The 24,719-nt window shown below is 43.4% G+C and overlaps 1 protein-coding gene across 3 annotated transcripts in view; it reads left to right on the top strand.

Moving 5' to 3' along the window:
- Positions 1–24,719, top strand: part of LOC132786727 (homeobox protein homothorax) — a 114,316-nt gene that overhangs the window by 46,404 nt on the left and 43,193 nt on the right. For all 3 annotated transcript variants that reach the window (XM_060793348.1, XM_060793349.1, XM_060793347.1), the window contains exon 7: positions 11,463–11,586. In XM_060793348.1, coding sequence (XP_060649331.1) covers positions 11,463–11,586 — 124 coding nt within the window. The remainder of the gene's footprint in view (positions 1–11,462; positions 11,587–24,719) is intronic.

The raw sequence follows: 24,719 nt of genomic DNA, 5'->3' as shown, positions 1-24,719 counted from the left end.
ACGTTTCTTGTATTGTTTTTTAGTGTGTGTGTGTGTGTCTGTTTCTAGTTGCCTGCGTGAAAAGCGGGAAAATGAAAATACAGCGACGGCAGCGACGCAACGTCGCAACGTCGCGACGACGGCTGCTTCGTTTCGCTTTTATAAAAATAAATTGTTCGCAGACGTAATGATGCGAAAGCAATTGAGAATTCTATATATGCATTTGTCTATATGCCCACATGAGTGTGCGTGTGTGTCTCTATTCGTGTGTGTGTGTGTGTGTGTATGTTTGTTTGTGTTTGTCGGAATGCGTAGAATTTCAATTGACTGTGGCAAGGCCTACAGCGGGAGAGAGAGAGACAGAGAGAGTGAGATCGAACAGTCTAACACTAGCTCTGTCTTTAGATGCGCAATAGACAGAGAGAGAGAGAGAGAGAGAGAGAGAGAGAGAGAGTAAATGAGGTTACAGCAGTTGTTGTCTACTGACTAGTTAGTAACATGTTCTAAACCCAATCTCAGCGAGGTGATCGCAGCTGATCCTCAGTCAGCCCCGTCTGTTATCGATGGCTGTTTTGACACTCCGCTGACAATGTAGCAGTGCAGTGTTGGTAAACGTGTGGTGGTCGCACACAATACTGAACAAATGCTCAACGGGAGGGGATTGCTCGTTTCTGGTTTGGCTTTTGTCTAACTTCAGCCACGCCTTAATTCACTTTGTACATAAAAAAAAAATACAAAGCGAAAAAAGACGCAAAGAACAAAAACTTAATTGTTAGAGCTAACCCTCCCCCCGAACCCTCCAAACCCTCAGAAATATGAATCGGAATCTGAATCCGAATCCGAATGGATGGAAGGGAAGCACGCCTTGTGCGCCTGCGTGAATCTCGCTTTTGGGTGGTACAGTCGATGTGAGTTAATCCGATTTGTTGTGTAGCCCAAGTATAGGGTGTTCAGGGTGGTTTATGCGAGGCTGTGATTGATTGCCTCAATATTTGTGGACCAGGGGTTGGTTTACTTCCTCCGCTGCTTCCTCTTCCAGTTCGAGTTTCTCTCGTGACGTGACTCTGTTGATGTTTGAGGTGAAAATTTGATTAAGCAGCTCACAAAATAAAATAAAAATAGCAGCAGCGGGAGCGCTACTCTCAACTGCAGTTGAGAATGGGAGAGGAGGCAACATTTTAATTATTGCAATTACAAATTGCATTGCAAAAATTACAAAAATCACGCATTTTATTGATTTTTAATTGCAGCTCGTTGCATACCAAAAGCTGTTGCTGTCCCGAGCTCAATCAATCCGTCGGGAAGCAGAGTCTGGCATGGCCAAGAGCTCGCGACATGCGCATTTGTGCCGTTAATTATGTTGTTGATTCCGTCTGTCTGATTGTCCGTCTGCCGTTTGCCTGTCTGCGGCTGTCTCGTTGTCTCGTTGGACCATTTAGGTGCGAACAACTGTTGGCCGACTTGTAGGGAGCAAGCACAGTTGTGTGTCCACATTGTGGCCAGTGGCCCACACCAGTTAGTCAAGTTGAGTTGTCATAATTTCTGTCGTTCAAAAGCAGCAGCAACAGCAACAGCAACGGCAACGGCGACAACAGCAATAACAACAACACCTGCTCAAGTGCTGTCGTGGCCAAGTCAGGCGAGTGCAGGCGAAGTCAGAGCGCGCCAAATGCCGCAAATAACTCAGTTAATATAATTAAGTTTTGCACGAAATGTGCAGCAGAAATATGTGAAAAATTCCACGCAATCAGCGGCAGCAACAAAAGCAACAGCAAGAACAACAGCAGCTAAATTAAGCACACACGCCCCAACAAAGTAACAATCCAACTATTTATGAGCTCCTTCACCAATCTCGGGACCAAAAACTTAAACTTTACTTTATGAACTTGTCCAGCCGACAACACGTGTAAATGACTTGGCCACTACAATATATCACGATTTCGAGTCCCAGTCCGAGTATGTCGGCCAAATGCCACAACGCATGTAAATGACGTGGAGGCAAGCAAGGGGATTTATGAACTTGCCGAATATGGCCAATGTGGCAAAAAGTGCCAGTAATGCGAGTGCTAGAATACCGAGCCTTTTGAGTTCTAACACATTGACTGACTTACGTTTACATCATTATGTTACGTCAAATTGCAATCGATCATCTCGTAAGTTGATTGCAATTAGATTAACCACGCGATTAACACTCAAGCATTTGCTTACGTCAAACAATGATAGAGAAAATACTTCCATTTAGGATTTGTATTAACTTGAGCACAGTGAAACGTAATTTGATTATGTTCCATACTCGTAATTGGCTTTTCACATTCAGAGCACATCGCGCTGTCCTTTTGCCCATTGAGCAGAAGAGAAATCAAATTTCATAACCCCTTCACCCCTCCACCCTGCACCCCGTACCCTGCCCCCTCCACACGCCCTTAGAGGAGAAGCATTTGCATACAAATCACGGCGATTCGACGATTTCGCCATTTGCAAGCAACCCTTCAACTGCGCATTGGACACCGCAGACAGCGCAACAAAAAGAAAATGGAGACAGGGAAAATACCAAAAAGCGCTTCTAATGTTATTTTGATGTTGTCTCGATGGGTCTTCAATGGGTGCTACTGATTCGCACTCACACTCACATTCACATCCTCTGGCAGTTGTGCTGCAACTGTTGGAAACCCGCAAAATGCGTGTTTTAAATCCAATTTAGACATTATCTAATTTAGGGCATCTCACCGGTCTCAGTGACTGGCTGCCTGGCTGCCTGCCCGATTGACTGGCGGACAAACAGACAAGCGGACAAACGGAGAGACGGAGAGACTTTTATGCAAATCTATGGAAATTTCATTACTACCGTAATGCACCCTTTTTCAGTTGTGACCCGGCAAAAGTGCGACTACAATTTTTGGTTAAATGCTGTTAACGGTGAACGCTAAAAGATGTAATAAACTCATTTAAACGTCGCTACTCTTGTTGCTCTGCGCTGCCTCATCCTCATCCTCTTCCCTTCCCTTGGCTTTTAATTTTTGGTTAGGGTAATGAAATTTTTCCGTTGTGTAGCATCTTGGCAAGACCTCATGATAATATGCAAATAGCGGGCACGAGGCGAGACGTGTCGGGCCCATTGCAACCCGGTCAGCCCAGTGGGATATCTCGAATGAACTTGGCTTGGGCATTGTGTGGCAATAATCAAATTTTCTAATTTTTATGACTCTCTCTGGGCCCCAAAATGAGAGTTGAGTTGAGGAAACAACTGAGAGAAATTCTAATTGATTTTGCATTTCGGGCGTTGTGATTTTTCGACTGATTTATGCCTCCGAAAATGGAGTAAATGGATAACGAAATATTCTCTCCCCCTTGGCGAAGGGCGACTATGCGGCTTTTGGCGACTTTTGCCATGTCATCGCGATGACGAAGGCGTCGTCGTCTTCCAGTCTACTGCGATCTGGCCTGGCATGATGGGACACTTTTTGTATACCATAGAGAGAAAGAGGGAGAGGGCCGCCCCTTTTTAGAAGCCTTTTAAGACAATAAACGCGGCGTGCTGAAGTTCGCGGCAAGCGTGACGCAGCAGTTCCAAGCTGGACTCGTGGCGTTGTTTTTTAACTGAAGTGTATTTTCGGCATTTTGTAGAGACTCAGACTCAGCGTCAGCGTCAGAGTTGAGTTGAGTTGAGCTGAGCTAAAGAGACCATAACAACAATAACATAAAGTGCGTGGCTGCGAATCTTTTGATCTACTTTCGAGCCGCCACGAGGTATTTATCAGTGCATTATATCAATATATATACTCGCATAGTAAGTACTATACGTTGGAATGTTTATTCGAGAATGAATTGGCAACTTTGCTTTGGACTGAAATCCTTGTAATGCCGTGTCTATGGCCATGTATCCGACGGCCCAAGCTAATTTCAAATGTCAGCTTATCTGGCTAACAAGATGAGCTCAAGGTGATAAGCAATCGTGAACGCGAACGGGAACGGGAACGGGAACGAACGAAATGTCCAACACCTTGGGGCTTGGCCTTATCGTGTGCAAAGATTGAGATTTTGGCACGCTAGCCAGACCGAGCTAAACTGACTGACATTGCACATGGCGCATTGCACATTGCACATGTCATGAGGCAGTCCAAAAGCCCAAAAGAGAAAACCAGAAAGGAACGACGAAACAAAATACTTGTTTAAGGAATGCAAATCTATAAAATCTCTCTGCTCGGCTTCACTAAACGAAATGAAAATGTCCGGAGCGGGCGCTGACAACGAACCGTCCACGTAATTTGCAAATGAGCTAAGTTACGAGTCAGGCGAGTTAGGACACTTTGGTCTCAGATATCTGGCCACGATGTGGATAATCTGCATGGCATGGCGCTGTCTTTATATCAGCCAGCGGAATCTATTTGACAATGTCAGACGGTCAGCCAGTTGGCCAACTGACCAGAATGTCTGTCCGTCTGTCTGTCTGTCTGACTGTCTGTCTGTTTGTACGTTGTTTGATTTTTGTCTTTTGCACGCCATGTAACCAACATTGAAAAACTCCTGACGTTCTATTCGGTTCGGCACTTGGTTCGGGACTTGAGACTCGGGAGGAATCGGGAATGGGGCGGGAGTGACACTTTACATGAAATTACTTTGCATACACATGCATCAAATTAATTACACGATTAATGTTCTCACATGCAACGAACGGCTCTGCGACTGGGCATCAGTTTAACCCCAGTCTCAGCTCCTTTCTCTCCCCACTCTACCCCGTCCCCGACCCTCTCACTCGCTCTCTCTCTGTCAGCTTATGCAAATCTATTTCGCGCGATCATTGCAGCATTTGCATGTTGCTATCTTGATATCTTTTGCCGGCAAGAGAAAATGATTCCATTGCCTTTCGTGATTCGTCTTCTCGTCTCCTGCCCCGTTGCGTTTCTTTATTGGGTCTCGACTCGTAAGAATGAGTGTTGGAATTGTGTGAAACATGCCATTTGAATAATTATCTTATTTGCATTGCTGCGGCAACAAACAACTGCAGTCAGTTGGAAATTAAAAAGTGCAAAGTCCACTTGCTTCTCTCTCTCTCTATCCCTCTATCACTCTCTTGCATCCGTCTCTGTCTCTGTCTCTATCTCTATCTCAGTCCGTACTGCAGCACACATGTTAATCTCTTTTGGCTGGGCTTTGCGAAAAGTTCAAATTGATAGCTGAGATTTGCTGCGCAGATAAATCCCTATGACACTCTGTGTGAACATTGTCCAATACTAAATCGCGTGCAACGCCAACCCCAGATCCGTGCTCCATTTCCGTCTATGCAACATCCATAGTCAAGGCTCTATTTTCTGTCTTCTGTCTTGAGTCTTCGAGCTGCAGTCGAGTTTGTGGCGTTGCTGTTGCGGTGGCTGCCACCGCTTTTAGCTACTTTTCCACTGTTTGTGTAACATAATAACAAAGTCAAACAAATGATAAGTTGATAGAGCCACAATTGCGCTCAGCTCGAAGGCGGCGACAGAGCCGCAGAGGGAGAGAAAGAGAGAGAGGGAGTCGCAGCCGGAGCAGAGATCGGGACAGAAACCCAGTCCGGGGTCTGCTTTGCTTTGCTTTGCTTATCTATTTGATATTTCTTTGTTCATGCTTTGCTTCTATTTTGCTATTGCTCTTGTTCTTGTTCTTGTTGTTGTGTGCTTTAGGTAGCTTCTGAATTTTTATTATCAAAATACTAATTTCTTTGTTTGCTCAAGATTTCCAAAAAGGTAGTACTCGTACTTTCCTTACCACACATACCTTAAGTCACCTCGCCGACGACGGTACCTGCTTAAATTCGTTATCAGCTTATAAATATTTAATCACAGACTTGTACTTGGGCGTGCTTTTCGACTGTGCGATAGCAGCACATAAGATTTCCTGTACCTCAAGCGAGGAGCGAGACAAGAGCACTGCCCGACAGAGACAGCTGCAACGGCGAAGAGAGCAATAGAGAGAGGGAAAGAGAGACAACGTTACGTATGAGTAATGACGACAAACTGATCACACAGCCAGGCAAGCACAATTATGTCAAGTGCTTCAACACGAAATTAACATGTTACCACTCGAGTGCTACCTCCATGGTCAGTTCGGCTATGCAGCATTAGGTCTTTTAATAGATAGCACTAAAAAGTGAGCCAGCCCAGCCGATTATTTCGAGTTGAATTTAAGTGTAACGAGATAGTCGAAAATATTGTTTCGCTTTTGTTGAAAAGAAATGTATGAAATGTATCTGACATGGTATTGAAAAAGCTTGAAATTTCATTTAAATTAACAAGTTTTACAAGAAAACTAGCTGCCATTCGAGTTGCTGTCAAACAGTGTCTTACGTGTGAATGTGTGTGTGGAATAATTGTTTGCAATTAAATTGCAATTTGATTGAAATTATAGCCTACAATGCTATCCAGACGGGTGGACGGACAGACAGACAAACAGATATTCGTTGCAGAACTGAAGCAATTTGCGTGTCATGGTTTAAGGCAACCCCAAACCTCCGGCCATACATTGTGAATTGCTTCAACAGCAGCCCATGCTCTCCCACACTGCAGTGTGCACCTTCCACCATGGCTGTCTGATTGGTGTTGCAAGGAGCAATGCTCCTACGATGTCAGCCACTTTAATTAAAAATTCAACCCTCTAACAAAATGGCATATAGCGCACATATGAAGACGCTCACACGCGCTCACACACACACACACATACACACAATGGGGAGCAAATTTAATTTCATTCAGCGAACATTTTACAACTTGAACAAATTTGAAAAACAATTAAATGCCATGCGCGCAATTAAATACACAGAAGGTGGCAACAACAACAGCAGCAGAACATTAGGAACAGCTCAAGTGGCACACTGGCTGCCAAGTTGGTGGGCGTCAAGTGGGTGGGGTTTGAGCACATATACCGTTAATTAAGCAGAAGCAGCTGAAACGCAGTCTGACAATGGGATTGGGATTGGGATTGGATTGAAGCAATGCGGACCGGAGCGGAGCGAGGCAGGGATGGCAAACAAAACAAGGGCTGCGATTGGGGTTTGGCTAAGCTGGGCTCCAGGGCGCTAAACCACAACAACGGCAACAGAAACTGCGTCAGGAACAACAAACACGACATAAACAGACAAACAAAAGCTTTTTGCGCCGAGGCATTGCCAAACATGAAATCCATCAAAACAAACAGCCGACGGGGTTTTTGTACGGATTGGAATGTTGGCAAGGGAAATGCGAGAGGAGAGGAAGATAGAGAGAGAGAGAGAGTTAGGGTGGAGTCAGTCACATCTCCCCTCGCAGCAATCGCATGAGAAACTTTCCTCGCTGTGCGGTGCGACCATGTAAAAAGGATTTAATTATTTGTTCTAAGGATATGGATTCAAGTGTTGTTCTGTGCTTGCTTTGTGGTTCTTGCTCTGCCTGTTAGTGTAGTATTTGTGTTTGTTTGTTTGTTTGTGTGTGTGACTGGCTCTTCACACAGAGCAGGAAAATATGTTTCACGTCCAAGAGTAAATACTCCTCAATGCCATGAAGAGAGAAAGCGAGAGAGAGCCACAAGAAGACTCGGCAAATGATTAGTGGGACTTGTCCTTGGCCTAAGCTGCAGTTTTTAATTGTGAAACGAGACAGGCCTAATCCCTGCTTAGCCCTCAGGCCTCAGGCGAAATACTCATCTCATCTCAATAGCAATCACAATCCCTTTCTCGCTCCCATGCGAATGTCAAATGCACGCGGAAAGTGCTGCAGGGCAATTAGAGAAACTAGAGTCGCTGCGTGTCGTTGCCAAATGAGTCACAGTCATAATAACAGCGGTGGCAACAACAAATTATTGAGATGGCACACGCGCTGCCACGCCTCTTACGCCCAACAGCCATCACCCAAAAAAAAAACAAAATTCAATCGCTTCCCACGCATTGCACAACAACTTCTTCTTCTGCTAAGAGAATCAAACGCCTTTCGAGTTGTTGCCATAATTTGATTGTTCGTGTGTGTGTGGCAGGATCTATGAGGAAGAAGGGGAGGGGAAAGAGCGCGGGAAAGCGGCCATCAAGCGGGGTGGTTGGGCAGGTCTACTAACTGTTGATTGTAGTGATTAACTCGCAGAGGCAAAACCGTGATTGCTAGCTAACAAATTATATAGCCGAAATCTCTAGCGAAAATTGCATGTTTTGACTCCTGCAGTTGCCCCGGTTTGAGGCATGCCACGCGGCATCGGCATCGGCTACGGCAACAGCGAGACTCAATTATGTGGCAGCTGAGCCGACTTAGCCAAGTCACTTGGAAAGCCAGAGCTGACCAACATAATGAAGTGTCCGGGCAATCAAACAAAACAAAAACTTCTCGCCCAACTTCAGCAATTGACCAAGTGTTGTTCGTGTTTGTTGTTTGTTGTTTGTTGCCTGTTGTTCATTTGGAGGGAGGGAGAAGGAACGCGATTACGTTTTACGGCACGTTTGGCATCACAATTTTGCGGCTGTTTAATGTTAGCCACGTCTAAATTTTTAAACAACAGCACGATTGTTGTCATGTTTGTACAACATTGAGTTGAGTCGAGTTTCGGTTTCATCAAAAATTTAAAGAGCTACAAACGCCATTTTGCTTATTGACGCAGCGTTTAGTTGATAAATAAATAATTTGGCTGGCATGTGGCATGTGGCAGGCAGGCGGGTCCCCAAACTCCAAACTCCATCAACCCCAAAACAGAGTCAGTCCCCAAGCCCCGCAGCGCCAAAAAGGTAAACGAAAATTGTTTCTTGATCATTTTAATGCACCCAAAGGGACGCAAAGTGAAAAAGTTTGGGGGCACAACATTACGTGATGTGAAGCGGAGAGGACGGGAGAGTCGGAGTCGTCTCTGGCCTGGAGTGTGGCAAGGTGTAGCCACTGCCTCAGCTCACTTTCATTAATATTGAAAGCGACAGGGAGACAGGGAGACAGGGATACAGTGGGAAGGGGAAGCCAGAGCCAAAGCGACAGCAGCCTGAGCCTCATCATTTAAATAAAAACCAATATTTGATAATAATTGTCGCAGGACATGCAACACGATAAGTAGGACAAGACAAGGGGGTAAAGCGATAAGGCGGCAAGGTAAAGTGAGCTGAGTCGTGCCAATGGCAATTCGATAGCTTAATTTCCTGGCCGCTTGCTAATTGAAAATGTAATTAATGCACGCATCGATGAGCTGGACAACCCGGATCCCGATCGTTGGGATCCTGACCAGCTAGAGCAATACAGCTTGTCCTGTTGGGCTCAAAGGAGCGCGACTGGCATTTAGCACGACGCATGCAGCATGCCACAGCAACGCAGCGTCTTCGAGGCTATCTGCAACACTCGCAGTGTTCAGGTAACCCGATACAATTTCAATAGCTTTCAGACCGCCTCTCACTCAGTCCCAGAACTCAAAGTGTGCGGCAAGTGTGAAAGATTCAAAAAGTTCACCGAGGAGTTGTGGAGCGCTCTCTCTGTCCACTGTTCACAGACCGACAGAGCTATCGAATTTCGCTCTACTCGAAACTCTTATGGCACAGTATCTTATAGTCACTCATAAAAGGAAAGTTTCGTTTTCGCTGGGGAAATGTGCAGCCCTTTGTTTTCATTTATGTCTTCAGTTGATTCTCTTGCTGGGTTTAATGCAGCTAATTAAATAGTTTCATTTGCTCGCTTTAATGAGCCACAAATTAGGCTGCGGTTGCCCTGTTTTTTTATAGCCCATAAACTTAGCCAACGAAACATAAAAAAAACGACAATTGCTACAATTGTGCCTATACTCTGAGCTTATCGTGGTCCCAGACCAACGACTCGATTCATGTCCGTTTAGCTTTGAAATTGTTTATGCGTCTATCAAGAAACACCTCATAGCTCATACTTCGAAAGACTGCGACGGCGACGGCGACAGCGACAGAGGAGGGAAAGGGGCTTGGGACTTTTTAAAATGCTGACAACGTGTCTAATTATTAATACTTTGCTATTGCCCAATAGGGCTGGGAAGAGTGTTTTGAAATTAAAAGTACTGCTGAGGCAGGAATTAAAAGTGTGCTGACAAATGAGTTTTCATGCCGAAAGCAATTTCCACAACAACATTTTAGTGAAATGCATTATTTGTTGACTACAGTTGAAGTTAAATCTATACATTAACTTTAAACATATTATTTAAACTCTCTTGCACTCTCGTTAGCTCTTCTCTCTGTTTCCCTCCCTGATGATTATTGCCCAGTTCATTGGCATTCATTGGCATTGATGCGTCTCCTATGATTTAACATCAGTCTAAGCTACTCAATTAAATTGTACACACGCCCACACATCAACACACACACACACACAGATCGACACACGGTCACACACTCGGTTGAGACTCTATAGCAGGGCGCTATTAATATGCGATTTAACAAATATTTAGCGAAAACACATACGATGCGCTCTGCATTCCAAATGAATCAACAAATTTGTTGTACGCACACTCTCAATTTATTGTATTCGAAAGTCAAGAATTTTTACGAGCTTGAGAAAATAATAATTTTATGGCCAAAAGTTGTACACTGAAACGAAAATGTATATATAGATATACAGATGTATATAGTATATTTCATATGCACGTGCATGAAATTAATGACAAACTTTAATATATCTGTTGAGCTTGTCGAGCGACAACAAAATCGTCGTTATTAGCAGAATTTAAATTGCTGTTACCAATCGATTTCGAGCAGTACTTCTTGATGGCTGCGGCGGTAGCGGAACGCAGAGTCTGAGTCCGAGTCCGAGTCTGAGACTCAGTCTGGACATTGACATTTTTTGGTATCTGCAGGCCAAAGCAGAGCGCTTAATATGCCGCCGTCGTCGCGGACGCCGCAATGCTAAAGATGACGAGCCTGTTGAGGTTCTACTCCTAGTTAGAAAAAGTCCGACCGAGGAGCTTCAGCCACAAACAAAACAGAGACAGGGACAGAGACAGAGACAGAGACGGGGGCAAAGCCAGCTAGCTGCTGCATATTAATTTGATAACTTATAGTATATACGTTTATAGATTTTTTGCACACGATTGTTGGCGTTGCCATTACTGTTGTTGTCTAGGCCTAGACCACGATCGCCGGGGCATTTTGTTTGGCCATAATATGGCCAGGCTATGGCAGTTTTGACAACTTGACAGTCGTGCAGACCAAGCAAGCCAGCTTGGACGGAGCGGACAGAGTCATTGACATCAACATCGACATCGTCAGCGACATCGACATCGTCAGCGACATTGACTTTCTGATGTCTTGGTCGTTGGAGTCTTTATATTGATTGTGTGTCCAGTTTTATGTGGCTCATTTTATGGTTGGCGTGTCAATTTAAAGCGACATTTATAAGCAATTTGTAACTAATTCTAACAAACACCTAACACATGCTTTGCCAACTTGATCTACAAGTAGTGCACAGATATTATTATATTTAGCGATGCACGTCATATCAGAATATCGAAAGTATATATAAAAATACTAATGAATCCTGCATCCTTCTTTTCTTTTGCAGCGGCCGCCAAGCTCATCGCTCTCCTATGGGGGCGCAATGAACGATGATGCTCGCTCGCCGGGCGCTGGTAGTACTCCCGGTCCATTGTCACAGCAGCCACCTGTCTTAGATACATCAGACCCTGGTAAGTCGAACGATCATAATATCACAACATATTCGCTTAAGGGCCATTCTTTAAACCACTTGGTGGCATATGCAACTCGGTTACTCACAGTCACAGTTTTGATGGGCAAAACAAAGCACAAAAAATTAATGTTGCTTTTAGCTTAACGTTGATTCGATCGCAGGTGATCGCAGGCCGTTAAGCGAGATATAGGGTGTCTTGCATCCTATGATTGATGGCAGCAGAGCTTCGAGAGTGTGCGCTCTTCACACCTTTGGCGGTTTTGTCGCTTTTCCGCTCTTTGATTATGTTGTTTGCTTCAGCTTTAAGAGCTGCTGTTTGGCTGCTTGAAGCCCAAAGTCATGAGCAGACAACTGCTTGAGCAAATAGTAACGCGGCTTAAAGCTCAAGTACTCACACACACACACACACGAGTGAGTGTGGTGATAGTAAGTGTGAGGCAAAGAGATACTTAGATACTTAGGGACAGCCCTAAGCTCGGCTCTTTGTAGACTGCCTGTCTTTTGCATGTTGCAGACTCTTCGCTGCGACTCTTCACTCCAACGCCAACTTCAAATCATCGTTGCTGTGTGGCAGCAAAAGGCTTTTTGGTTTTTTTGTTATTCTGTTATTTTTGTTTTTGGTATTTTTTTCTTAATATTTTGAGTGCGTGCAACAACAACGGCAACAAGAGCAACGACAACAACAACAATAACTTCGCACTTGGCGCTTCTTTTTGAAGATTTTTATGATCGCAGCTCGCAACTCGCAGTTGGCAGTTGGCAGTCGATGGCCGATGCTCGATGGTTAGCAGAGTCACTGGGGCTCTACGTTGAATTATTTATGGTGATAGGCAAAATATTTTTATGTATTTTTCCCCAGTTTGTGTGCTGCTCTCCGTTGCCGGCAACAAAACAAAAGCCCTCTGCGCAAATACCACTCGAAAAGAGACACTCTCGGGCCACTCGTGGCAACGTCTGCTGCTTTGGTGCCTCGAGTGGCCCATGGTGATAATGCAGTTTCAGATTTGCTTTTTTTTCGAGGAAGGCGCAACATTTTGGCCATGCTCCACACTCCATAGACCAAATGACGCGCTCTCAAGCCTTTAGCGGGCTTTTAAGATAGAGAGAGAGAGAGAGAGAGATGGAGATGGAGCGAGAGAGAAGCAAAGGAACCTTGGGTGTTCACAGCTAACGGCGACAGTGGGACCATTGGACATATTGGGGAGGCAGCATTGATGCTGCACACGCCTCACTCAATACACTGACTGGCCTCGACTGACGTTACTTTTTGTTGCAATCGCAGCAAGAGCAACAACAACCACACCAGCAAAGGTTGTATTGTGCCTTTAAAGTACGCCGACAACAATAACAACACGGACAACACTTCTAGTCGAGTTGTAGCGCTTTTTACGAGCTGTTTTCTTTTTTTTTTCCTGACACCATTTTGATTGATTTATCTACACGTCAAGTTACTTTGTACACAAATTAAATTTTGGCATAGTCGTAGTTGAGTAGTTGCAAGCTCTCTTTCTCAGTGTGAGTGTGAATGAAAATTATCTACAGTTGAATAACTTTTTGCGGGCAACGAGCAAATTTTAATGTTAATTTCATTTTCGTCATGGCGATAAGAAAATTTCGCCGCTTTCGGCGAGTTCACTTCGTTTTCCTCAGCTGGGTAAATTTGCGACGCGTATTTCGAGCGTAGCAGAAATATATTTTCCACATTTTATAAGTAGACAGAGAGACGGGCAGCCAGACAAAGACATGAGAGTCAGAGAGATAGACATGGAGGTAGCCAAGAATGTGGTTACCAAAGAAATTCGGTGCTGCTGCAGAAAATTCCACTGCACACACAAAAGCCAAAGGACGTCAGGGCGACTGCGGAGAAAGCGAAACAGAGTGTCGAGAGGGGAGAGAGGAGAGAGGGACAGTGAGAGAACTGGGGCTAGGGTAGCAACCGCTGTCGAGGGTTGCCGTAATTTTATGCACGAATTCGTAAAATGTTATTCAAATGGAAAATGTGATTTTTATCAATTTTGACAGGAATTTTTCGCAGAAAGCATAAAGAAAGCGGCACAAGGATGTGTCCTCTGCACTTCGAAGGCTCTTAACATTCAGAGTTCAGATGGTGTGTGTGAAAGTGTGTGTGTGCGGTGTACTCGAAGTTCTCAAAATGGTCTAATTTATGAGGTCTGGCAATTGGCAAAAGACAGTAACGTAATGACAGAACGCTTGAATTGACTTAAAGTGAGCGCATCGCATCCTCGAACTTCAATTTGAATATAGTACATTTGAATTCCCAGAAATATTAAATATTCTCAGCTAAAATGATAAAAGAATACTAGCTGTAGGCCATTATGTATATTTTTCAAATTGATTTTACAATCTTAAATGCTTGCAGTTGTATGTGAATAGCTCTAGATCACCTCACTTAATTGCAGACCTCATTTTGTGATGATCGAAATTGTTAGGGGCGTTAACACGACGACTTCGACTTTGACTGCGACTACGACTACGACTTTTTGGCCAGATAGATTTCCATAAATAAATAATCCCAGCAATTAGTCTGTGGAAAGCCAACCAAGCACAGTCAGTTTTTGAGTTACGTGTCAGTCTTAATTCGTTTTTCGAGTTGCGAGTTGCGAGTTTGGAGCCAAAGCCTTCGGGTCTATAATTATAGGTTACCCTCATCAACGTCGCGCTTACTAGCGATGCATTCAATTAAAAAATATTTGAGTTGCTTTCGTCTGTGACCTGCCCAAATCGTTGATGGCGTTGGAAGAGGGCAATGGTAATAAGAAAAATGAAATGAAAATGAAAATGAATTTGTGAAATAGTCGTGGAGGTTTTCCCCGAACCTCTCAATCCTCTCAATAACAACAACAACAGTTAATGCGCAATTAAAGAGGCAACCAGGCGATAAACGTCAGCAAATGTCAGACTAGGAAAATATGTTAAGGTCCGTGTGTTTATTTACATTGGAGAGGTCGGTTCGTCAAGTGTCGCTTAAATGCAAATCAAAACGAGATCAATTTGATTGCCTTAGCTGCGAAAGTGAAAATAAACAAGAGCAGCGGGCGACCAACTCCTAGTTCTCAACCCTCCGATTTGCACAACCCTCAACCCTTCGAAGCCAAGCCCTGCTCCTTGCTCTCTTCCCCCTTCCCAACTTTCCAACTCTCATTCTCACTCTCTCATACTGACATTGATTGAAAATGCTGCGTGACGTAAATTAACTTTCATGGCGTGGGGCAGCCTCAAAACTGCGTGTTATCCTTTCCGAGTCGCTCTTTGTGCCTCTTGCTCTATGCTCTACGCTCGACGCTCGACGCTTCTCAAGCCGCAAGACCCACACAATTGCCAATTGTTACAGTTTTAAAGTTGCAAGGGGAGATGTGTTTGTGTGTGCTTGTGTGTGTGTGTGGCAGCTTGTTGTTGTCATTGCGGCATTATAATACCACCCTTCCGCATTCTCATTCTCATCCACATCCATATTAAGGCATGACCTGAAGTGCACTTTTCGTTTTCGGTTTTTTTTTTTGGTTCGCTACTAAGGCGATTATCTTTGCTGTTGTTTTCGTTCTTGTCCAATTTTTGCTTATTTACATTGACGAAATGTGTTACGGCTGCAATAAAAATAACAACAACAAACGCAGGAATAACAATAGCAATAACAATGACAATAACAGGAAGCTTGAGCCTTAGCCGTCGGCTGTTTTGTTATCTTACCACGCACAATTAGACAATTTTCCTGGCCTAGTTGACAGCCAGTTTCACTCATTCACATTCTCATGGTCGTCGTCATCGTCAGCTAGGGCCTGAGAGTTTTTCTCTTTCCCCCCATTCAGTTTTCAGTTTTGTTTGCAATGGGAAAAGCATTTCTCTTCGTAGTTTCTTGGCTTGCTGTTAATAGAATTACCTTTGCTTCGCTTAGCGGAGAGGAGTTCACGTCAAACTATCCGGTCTAGAAACGCTGATTTACCGCTGGCGAATGAAAATGTTACAAGCTGATTCGCAAGCAGAAGGAAACACATTAAGCTGAGGCATCGATTTCCATAAGCGAGTCTCAAGTTGATGTAATTTAATAAATTCATAATAATCATAATTTTTAGTTGACATTGGGAATCCCTCTTTGCATGTTTTTCGTCACTCCCCGATCTCAAGCATCCATTCACACCTAGGCATCAGTCAATCTGATGATGTTGATGACGACGGTGCCAAGCATCTGCCTTTCCCACAACTTTTTAACTCTTTTGTCAAATACTGACACAATTTCCGCCACCAACGTGGCATAACAGCAACACCAACAACAACAGCCACGATAAAAAAAAATTAAAATTTTACGCATTATACAAGTTTTGAATAGAAACTCTCATGCTCGTCTGCCAAAAATTACCCATATCTCTTGTACGCATCTACACCCCGAATTCAATCCCAATCTCAATCCAAATTTGAGACCAACCGAAAAGCAAAAAAAAAAAACATAGAAATAAAAACCAATCCCAAAAGGGCCACCAGCTGCCACACGTTGTGCCCTCTCTCGCTCGTTCTCGCAGTCATAAAAGTTGAAACAGAAATTCGATGTTGCCTCAGCCCTTTTTCCATAAGGATCTGCTCAATCCATCCGAACTGAGCCAAGAGAGCTTATGTAACATTACGTCAAATTGCACAAAAGGCAATACATCTTCATCCCCTAACACAGCAAACACAATGAAATTTTACGAACGGACTGTTGCATATTTGGTTGCCACATGCCGTACGTCCCTTGCCATTGCTGTTGATGTTGCTGTTGCTGTTACTGCTGCTGTTGCTGCTGCTCCTCTCGCTGGCACATTATCATATTTCTAGAACCGACACGCCAATGAATAGAATGCGCATCGAATTTCTCTAGGATTGGGCCAGGTTTTGTCGATGGGGGTACCACTGTACAGGGTGTACTAAACGAACAGGGTGTTGCTTGCTTCTTTGCCTACAACATCAAACTCAACGAGCACATCAACAAAATCATCAACACCAGCAACCGAAGTAACTGAAGCAAAGGGAGGTAAATGCCTCATTTCGATAGCCACGGCCAGAGGTCGCAGCGAAGTTGACAAACAAGCGACACCAGCAACAGCAACAGCAACAATGCTTTTAGGAGGGTTGCTGCGGCCGCGTGCTGACAAAATGCAAACTTCCTTTTGCTACGTTTCGAGGCATGAAATTTTCATATACAGTTTGCTTTTTTTTTAGACCATATCTTTTGTGTTGATGGGGCGGAGGAAGAGCAGAAAAAGAAGCCGCGACTACTCGATTTACATGGGTTGGGCTGGTCTTATGACTTTGACTTGAATTTGTCTAGCTTCAGACTTATCGCCATAATATAGTTATGATCTCTCAGCGAGTGCTACACTGGCCGCCGCATAAATTAGTCACAGCTGAACTCTATCAGTATCACACAGTAACCATATGCTGATAACAACTGTCCATTAACTACACACCAATGTGTGTGTGTGTAGATTCAACAGACAGTGGCTTTTGCACTTTTTGCGTTTGGGTTCTTTTTGCTTTGCTTTTGCTCTACTCGCACTCGCACTCGCTGTCGCTCTCGAGTTCGTCCATTCAACAGTCGTGTCGTGTCACTCATAAAAAATCATGTTCTTCTTGACTTTTATTATTCATTATTTTCACATTTATTGAGACCCCAACAAATTTGCAACTTCAATAAATAAACATAGCACTGCCATATCGCCATTTTGTGAGCAACATGAACATTGCGAATAAGAGGAAGAGCAAGAGGAAGGGGAAGAGGAAAAAGAACAGAAAGAAGCCTCTGCCTTTAATAAAGCTATCAAAATGGGCAGCCTACTGATGACAGTGTCTTATCAAGTCGCCAGTTGCAATCTGTTGCCATTGCTCCCCGCTTAAAAGTGCATTTCTCAACACACAAATCACAAATCACTGCAAGGCATGCAATCTCTCACACAAATCATTCCAATTTTGCTGGCTTCGCTGCCGACGCCAACGCTGACGTCGGCGTCAAGTGTCATTAGCGTCACACGTCTCTGTCGACGTCGCCGTTGCCGTCGCCGTCGTCATTGCCGTCGTCATCGTTAGCTTCATGTTGGACGTTCGTTCGTCGGACGTTCGCTTTAAGTGTTTATTAGTATGAAGCATTTATCAGCAATTATAATTATATGGCTATATGTGTGTACATTAAATGGTAGCGAACTTTGCGACCCGAGATAGCAAGTGGACACGCTTTTATGGCCGCCACTGTGACAGTGCCAGTGAGTCTCTCTTTTCTGGTTTGCCGTCCAACGTTCTAAGAAACTGACTAAATGCTTTTTAAATGTTGCTCGCAAATTAAGCAACGAATTAAATAGGCTGGACAACCACATCTCGAGTGGATACACACACACACGCACACACACATTGACACGCCCATTTGGTATAGGACTAGAGCAGCTCTAGTTCCACTCAAGAGGGTGGCAAATACAGTTTTTTATGCAAACAGGCAACACCTAAGACATTAGCAGCGCTGGCCAAGAGGCAGTCCAAAACCAAACATTCAATGACAAATTATGCGCTTTTACTGGGCGTAACACAACCTGCCAAAAAGCCACCCGACCAAAAACCACCTACATAGTATGGCATAGTGACTGCTGACTACCTGTCCGACTCTACCATTAGCATTACCATGTAGTTATGCCACCTACAAACATTCCAATTCCCTTCTCCATATAAAGTTGAGAGCGTGTCGTGGGCGTTTTGCTCGACTCCACTTCGCTCGGTTCGGTTCAGTTCGGTTCGGGGGCGTGTCGGGTTGGGTTTTTGGGAAATTTTTTGACATTTTGTAATGGGAGCACAGACAAACGAGGCAAATTATCTTGCGTCAACAAGAGGAAAATGTGTGGAAAACATTGTTGCCGTCTCAAGCCTTAATGATATACGACATTAGTGAAACTTATAGTAATAATAGAGTAGTAGTCCAGGGGGTAGGAAACATTCAAGTGCATAATGAGAAACGAAATACCATAAAAAATACCACCAAAAGGGAAATGAAGCTGTCGAACTCAGGTTACTTTGAGTGTGAGCAACTAACGAGCCAGATAAATAGCGAAAGAATTGCTCAAAGTCTTCTGTGAAATAATTCCGTGATTTAAGGAGTTGCACCCGCATACTATATTCTTTTATAGGTGTGATAAGCAAGAGCAATGGCATTTTATACAGGAAAATACATTAACATTTCGCCTCTCGTTGAAGATCGTTGAACTTGTCTTTGTGTCATTGGGCTGTGCTCCTCCTGTGCCGCCTTTGCAATTCGAGTATCACATCCAATTGTCCCATGTCCGAAATAAAAGCGAAAAAAAAAGAATACAGAAATGATGACAAGAACGCAGTGAAGAACGCAAATACCTCGCACTGCTTTATTTCCTTTCCTTCTTTTTCCATTATTGTTTTTTATATCATTTCTTTTTTTTTTTTTTGTTTTTGTTGTCTTGACTCCCATACGCATCTCCCCACCCACTGCAAGCACATGTGTCGGTTGCTAAATTTAAACAACTTTTGCCTTTTGCAATGCTTTCAATGGAAAAATATCTTTTGTAGCGCCAAATGGCGCCGTGGCAAAAGTTTCATTTTGTATGGTTTTTTTGGTTTTTTCATTTTTTTTTTAGGCTGTTGCCCGTTGTTGGTTGGTGTGTCGGCTGCTACTTTTGCTGCCTCTTCAAATATTCATTGAGTTTGAGTAAAAGACCCAAACAGCAAAAGCAACAGCGACAGAAACAGAAACAGGGACAGGGACTGAGGTTGAGGCACGCAGTCATTTCATTAGCAGAGACTGCGCCTGAGCCCAAGCAAAACCAACATATGGAACTTACCAAGGGCTCCTCTTCACATTTAAATGCGCACATAATTTCTAATTTGTGTCTCTAATTTATGTGCTCCAGCAGCAAGACCCAAACTTAGCACAACAAACTTGCCAATTTAACGGCGCCCAAACAAAGCAACAACAGCTCCAAGAGCAAAAGAAAAAAAACACGAAATGAAGAAACCAGAAGATGGCAGAGAAAAAGTTTTGCCGCCACTTACATATAAGAAATAAATAAAGCCATTTCTTCTAATATACAAAAAGCCTCGAACGAGAACAAGAAATGAGAAAATTACTTTTTTATAAGTACGACAGGCAGCACGCGGGCTGTGGGGTAGGTGTTGGGGTTGGGATTGGGGAGTGGAGAACAGAGGACAGAAGAGAGAGGAGGGCGACACCATCCACCATCCACCAAAGTGGAAAACCAAACGAAAAGGACAACGTACTACAGCCAAGTTCGACTAACATCGCCCCCTGAAACACCTTGACAACAACAAGCATTGAGAGTACTTGGCCCACATAGGAAAGGGCCAGATAATGGAGGAGAAGGAGGAGAGAGAGAGAGAGTGGGGGCAAGTACAACATTGGCAAATATTGCCTAATTTGGAATTGCCTACAAAATGTGCATTAAAATAACTAGAATCTACTGTCCCTCCTCCTCCTCCTCCTCCTCCTCCTTCTCCCTCCTTCATTTCTATCTCTCTTTCTCCCTGAGTTTCCCTTCAGAGTTCCACTTCTCGGTAGGATAAAGTGAAAGCCCCAAAAAGGTGTGTAATAAAAACAAATGTCGGTCGTTTGTTTATATCAGCAAGCGACAACTTCTACTCTCGTCTCTTTATATTCCACTTTTTTTTTGCGGCTCTGTTGTGCCATTTTTTTGGCCTTATACGATGTCGTGCTGTATGGTGCGTGGACTGTGTGAAATAGTAACCCTTTGGAGCACCTGGTGTGGTCCAAGAGACAGCAATATTAATCTAAGGGGAGGGCAGAGCAATGCTAGTTGCAATGACATGCAATGAAATCAAAAGGCATGCAGCAAGAAAGCTACAAAAATCACAACAACAACAACAAAAAAATAACAACAACAGAACACAAAAATCGAACTAAATTTTACGACATAAACATAAATTTTATGACAGACGAACCTGGAACCTGGAACCTCGAACCCGTTCGAAGTTAGCTGAGGAAATCAATTTTATGTGTTGGCCAAAATAGCAAACAACAATAACAAATAATTTCCTTCAAAGCGCTGCTGGCACACAGCGATTGCCGGATAGCGAAGAGTAGCCCCGGGAAGAAAGACCGCAAGAAAGCGGGCGTAGAAAAATCTATAAAAAATATGTGAGAACTATTAAAAAGTCGTAAACTCAAAACCGAACTGAACTGAACTGAACATCCCCTCGTAGAGAGGTTTGGGGGAGCATAAAGTGTTTGGCTTTTGCTTTTGCTTTGGGCTTTGCATGTCGTAAAGTAGCCATCAGCAGATAGATGAGACGGAGATAGAAGCACAGACAGCAGATAGAGAAAGCGATAGTGTCTGGAATAGTTATAGTTATAGTTATAGTAGTAGTAATAGCTATAGCTAAGGCCCCGGAAATTGAGTAACGCGTCGAGCGAACATCTCTTGGATCTATTTGAATGTGTGAGTGTGCGGCATTAATAATGCCATTAATGGTCGCATTACAAGTGTAATAATAATTGTCCTTGATAGATACTTGCTCCATACATACTACATACGCTCCTCGCACACGTCAGACGTTCAGGTGCAATTAGGCCTGGTCTGTTGTCTCTTGTCTCTTGTCTGATGTCCAACTTGTCCGACTTGGCTTCGACTGCATTTCGGGCTTAATGTAAACGCATTTAAACGCAATTACTTTTCACTCCGACTGTGTGTGTGTTTTCTTGCCAACGGACACGTACCAATCGTCTTTGTTTTTGTTTTCGTTTTTGTTATTACTGATGATGATTGCCGCCGTCGCTTGGAGTGTCGTCATAAAGATCCTTTATCAAAATGTTAATGGATTGAGTTATATGGACAGGCCAAACACAAACTTGCCTTTGTCGTTCTCTTCACGTGTTGCCTCACTCGAGTGTCTAAACAATTGCATTACGTCGACGAGCAAGTTGTGGCCTTCCTCTCGGTTTAGGCCCGTACATCGCACTTACATACATTTAATGTAAAGTTAATGAAACGAGCCCGGCCTCATGTGCGTAATTGTTGAGCATAGAATGAGACGGAGGTATTACAGATATTAATTATGACGCACCCCAAATTTCTGGGCGACAACTGAATGGGTCAGTGCCTAGAACCGATGTCATGAACGTGCTGAAAGCCTATATTAATTGCATTTTAATGAAACTAGGAAATTTGTGTCCGATACCGATACGAACCCTTTTTCCTCGTCTTGTACTGTGTGCTTAAAAGCAGATCAAACTACTCGATACGACAAGTTGAATACAGTGAATTGCGCATATTTATCAGGCCATTGTTAATGAACTTAATATATGTTATGTTCTGTTATGTTGTGTTATGTGACAAATGGTTCAAGTTTTCAATGCTGCCAGTAAGAGAGCTTCAAGAAAACCAGTTAAATAAGTAGTCTCTTCAATTAGCATATGCCATCAATTGCACAGACTCGTGGAGTGTTTTGCTCTAGGTTTTTGCCTCCTTCTCTCTCTGTTAGCCAAGCGACAACCACAAATGAAATTAAATACATATAGTCAGAGACAGAAAAGATGGGCATAAAAAATACATAAATCCAATGAAATAAATACAACGGGAAAAAAACAAACAAAAATCGCTGTGGTTGGCGCGGCTTTTTTGTTTTTATTCTATTATCAGTTGCCATGAAAAAATAAAATGAAATGAATTAAATGATGACTGCGCTGTGTGTGTGGGGAAGGGGGGTAAAGGGGGTATAGCTTATATTGCATATTTGAGCAGATGGAGGCGGTGCAGTTTGCAGCGAGTACGTTTGCTGATAAAAAATTCATTAATTCATATGCAAAATGCAATTAAGCGCAGTGACTGCCGCAACAACAAATACAACAGCAACAGCAACAGCAACATAAAAACATCAAAGCAACAAAAAAAAATGTTAAATAAAATAAAAACAACAAAAATGACAATTAAAAAATTCGTGGCATAAATAAATGCGAAACAGCAAACGCAGCAGCAGTTAAATTAACAAATTGCATGCATATTTTAAATAAATATAAATATTTTAATAAGATTAAACTATAATGCAGCCAAATGTCAAATGCGCCATGCCAAACCAACTCGTATTCCCAGTGTGCATAAATTGCATTTTGCTTAATTTATGCGGTTTTCAATTACCCTTTTGATATGAATTAATGACCGCACTGGACATTTTTTGTTTCTCGTATTTGGTATTCTTTTTTTTTCTAGTCACATAATTTAATTAAACACAGCCCAAGCCAAAGCAAAGCCCCGATTGACCACCCAGCAGGTGAGCCTCTCTCCGCGATTCTCAATTATTCGACATAAGCGTGGAGCATGAAACTCTGTCTCTTTTCATTCTTCAGAATGCTTTCTTTAGCGCGTTTTGATTGCATTTCGAATATGCTCGAATTGTTGTTGTTGTGTTGTTGTTGTTGCATGCTGCACTCAATCATTTAATCCAAATGTTTTGCTTGCAACTACTTTGAGCTATGCGCATTCCTTGAACAACACAAACACCAACAGACGATGGCAACAACATTCTTTTCCGGCCTGCACAATTTCATGCCCGTGTAAACTATTTGTCGACAATTTTGTCTGCTACAAAAAGTCGGCGTGCCACAGTCGTGCCACAGAGCAACAACCAACAACCAAGAGCCAACAGCCAACAGCCAACAGCCAACAACCAACAAGCCAACCAAGCAACATCCAACCAACCATGCCAAGAGCAAGCCTACAATGAGTTCAAGTCCATGTCCAAAGCGACTGAAGCTGATTCTAATTCAGAGTCCAGCAAAGCGTAAAAGAGCACGCTAGCATGCTGATACCAAAGCTCGTTTAGAGTCTGCTCAATTGCCGCTCTAATGACTGCAATTCAGTTGGGCATCGAGTATTGAGTCTCTGAGTATCGAGTCGTGTAAGTTATGTGCCACAGAGCACATCCTAGCCATGAAAATGCACAAAATATGCAAAAGACAACGATTTAAATCAATTCTAAGCGCTATCAGCAGTCACATTGTTGCCCCACCGAGGCCGAAGCTACCATAATCAAGAGTTTACGCGTGTAAAGTAAGTTTACGTGTAGCTCGGCAAAGTGCATTGATAAGCCAGCATATTTGACTTTCGGTCTCTCTGTCACAGCTCTCAACTTTCTTTGCACACTGCCCGTGTAAACCCGACCCAGACCCCGACGTTGCTTCTGATTAGTCGACGGCTCTGAACGAATTCAGACCTTTTAAATATGGCAAAGGAGTTGTGAGCGAAATGAAGTAAAAGGTTGGGACAGGCATTAAGAGCCTCTCAAGAGCCAAAGTGCGAATTCTGATGCTTGTCTCTCTGGTTCGGGCCTGACCAACACCATTGTAGCTCATTATCGCGCCGAGCAGCGTCTTACATTATGTTGATGGGTTTCTTCTCTTTTCTCGCCCTTCTGCTGGACATTCAAATAGAAAAGCCGTTTGCTAATTTCTGCGGCAAAAGAGTCAGCGACAGACAAAGGCAAAGGCTTTTGCGGTAAGGGGCTGTTCATTAAAAGGTTGCCACGCCCACAAAGACTTTCATTAATTGTTGACAATAATTACCTGGGGCGATGGCCCCAAGAGTACCAAAACACAAAGCACAAACCGAGTAAAGAAAAAGAATCGAAGAACAGAGTTCGAGCGAGCAACAAAGCAAGAAAAAAAACAGGTGAAGTTGGACAACAACAACTGTCGAAGTTAAAGTCTAAGTGGAAGACATGACGACGGTCCCAACAAAATGCAATTTCAATTTCCAACGACAGGTGATAAATAAATCGAAACGCAACGAATTGAAATGAATCGGCATTGGCATCGGCATCGGTGGCATCGCCTCAAATCGGCAATCGATTCGATACGTTGCGAATGAAATTGCGCCATATTTGGGCGTTATTTGTGGCCGTCGCCACTGAGTTTTCGACTGGTTCTGAGCTCTGTTGAGGCGTTGGCAATGCAATGAGCGACCCAAGGCATTTAATTGCCACCACGGCGTATTTGACGTCCAAGCATCAGAAGTCTGCTTGAGTGCATTTAGAAAAGGTGTTGTTGGTCTCGATGTTCGGTCTTTAGTCTTCAGGCAACAGTCTTCAGTCTTCAGTCTTCAG

This window comes from Drosophila nasuta, chromosome 2R (assembly GCF_023558535.2).
Source record: "Drosophila nasuta strain 15112-1781.00 chromosome 2R, ASM2355853v1, whole genome shotgun sequence".
NCBI lineage: Eukaryota > Metazoa > Arthropoda > Insecta > Diptera > Drosophilidae > Drosophila > Drosophila nasuta.
The sequence above is the reverse complement of the archived record's forward strand: the minus strand, read 5'-3'. Positions and strand labels throughout refer to the sequence as shown.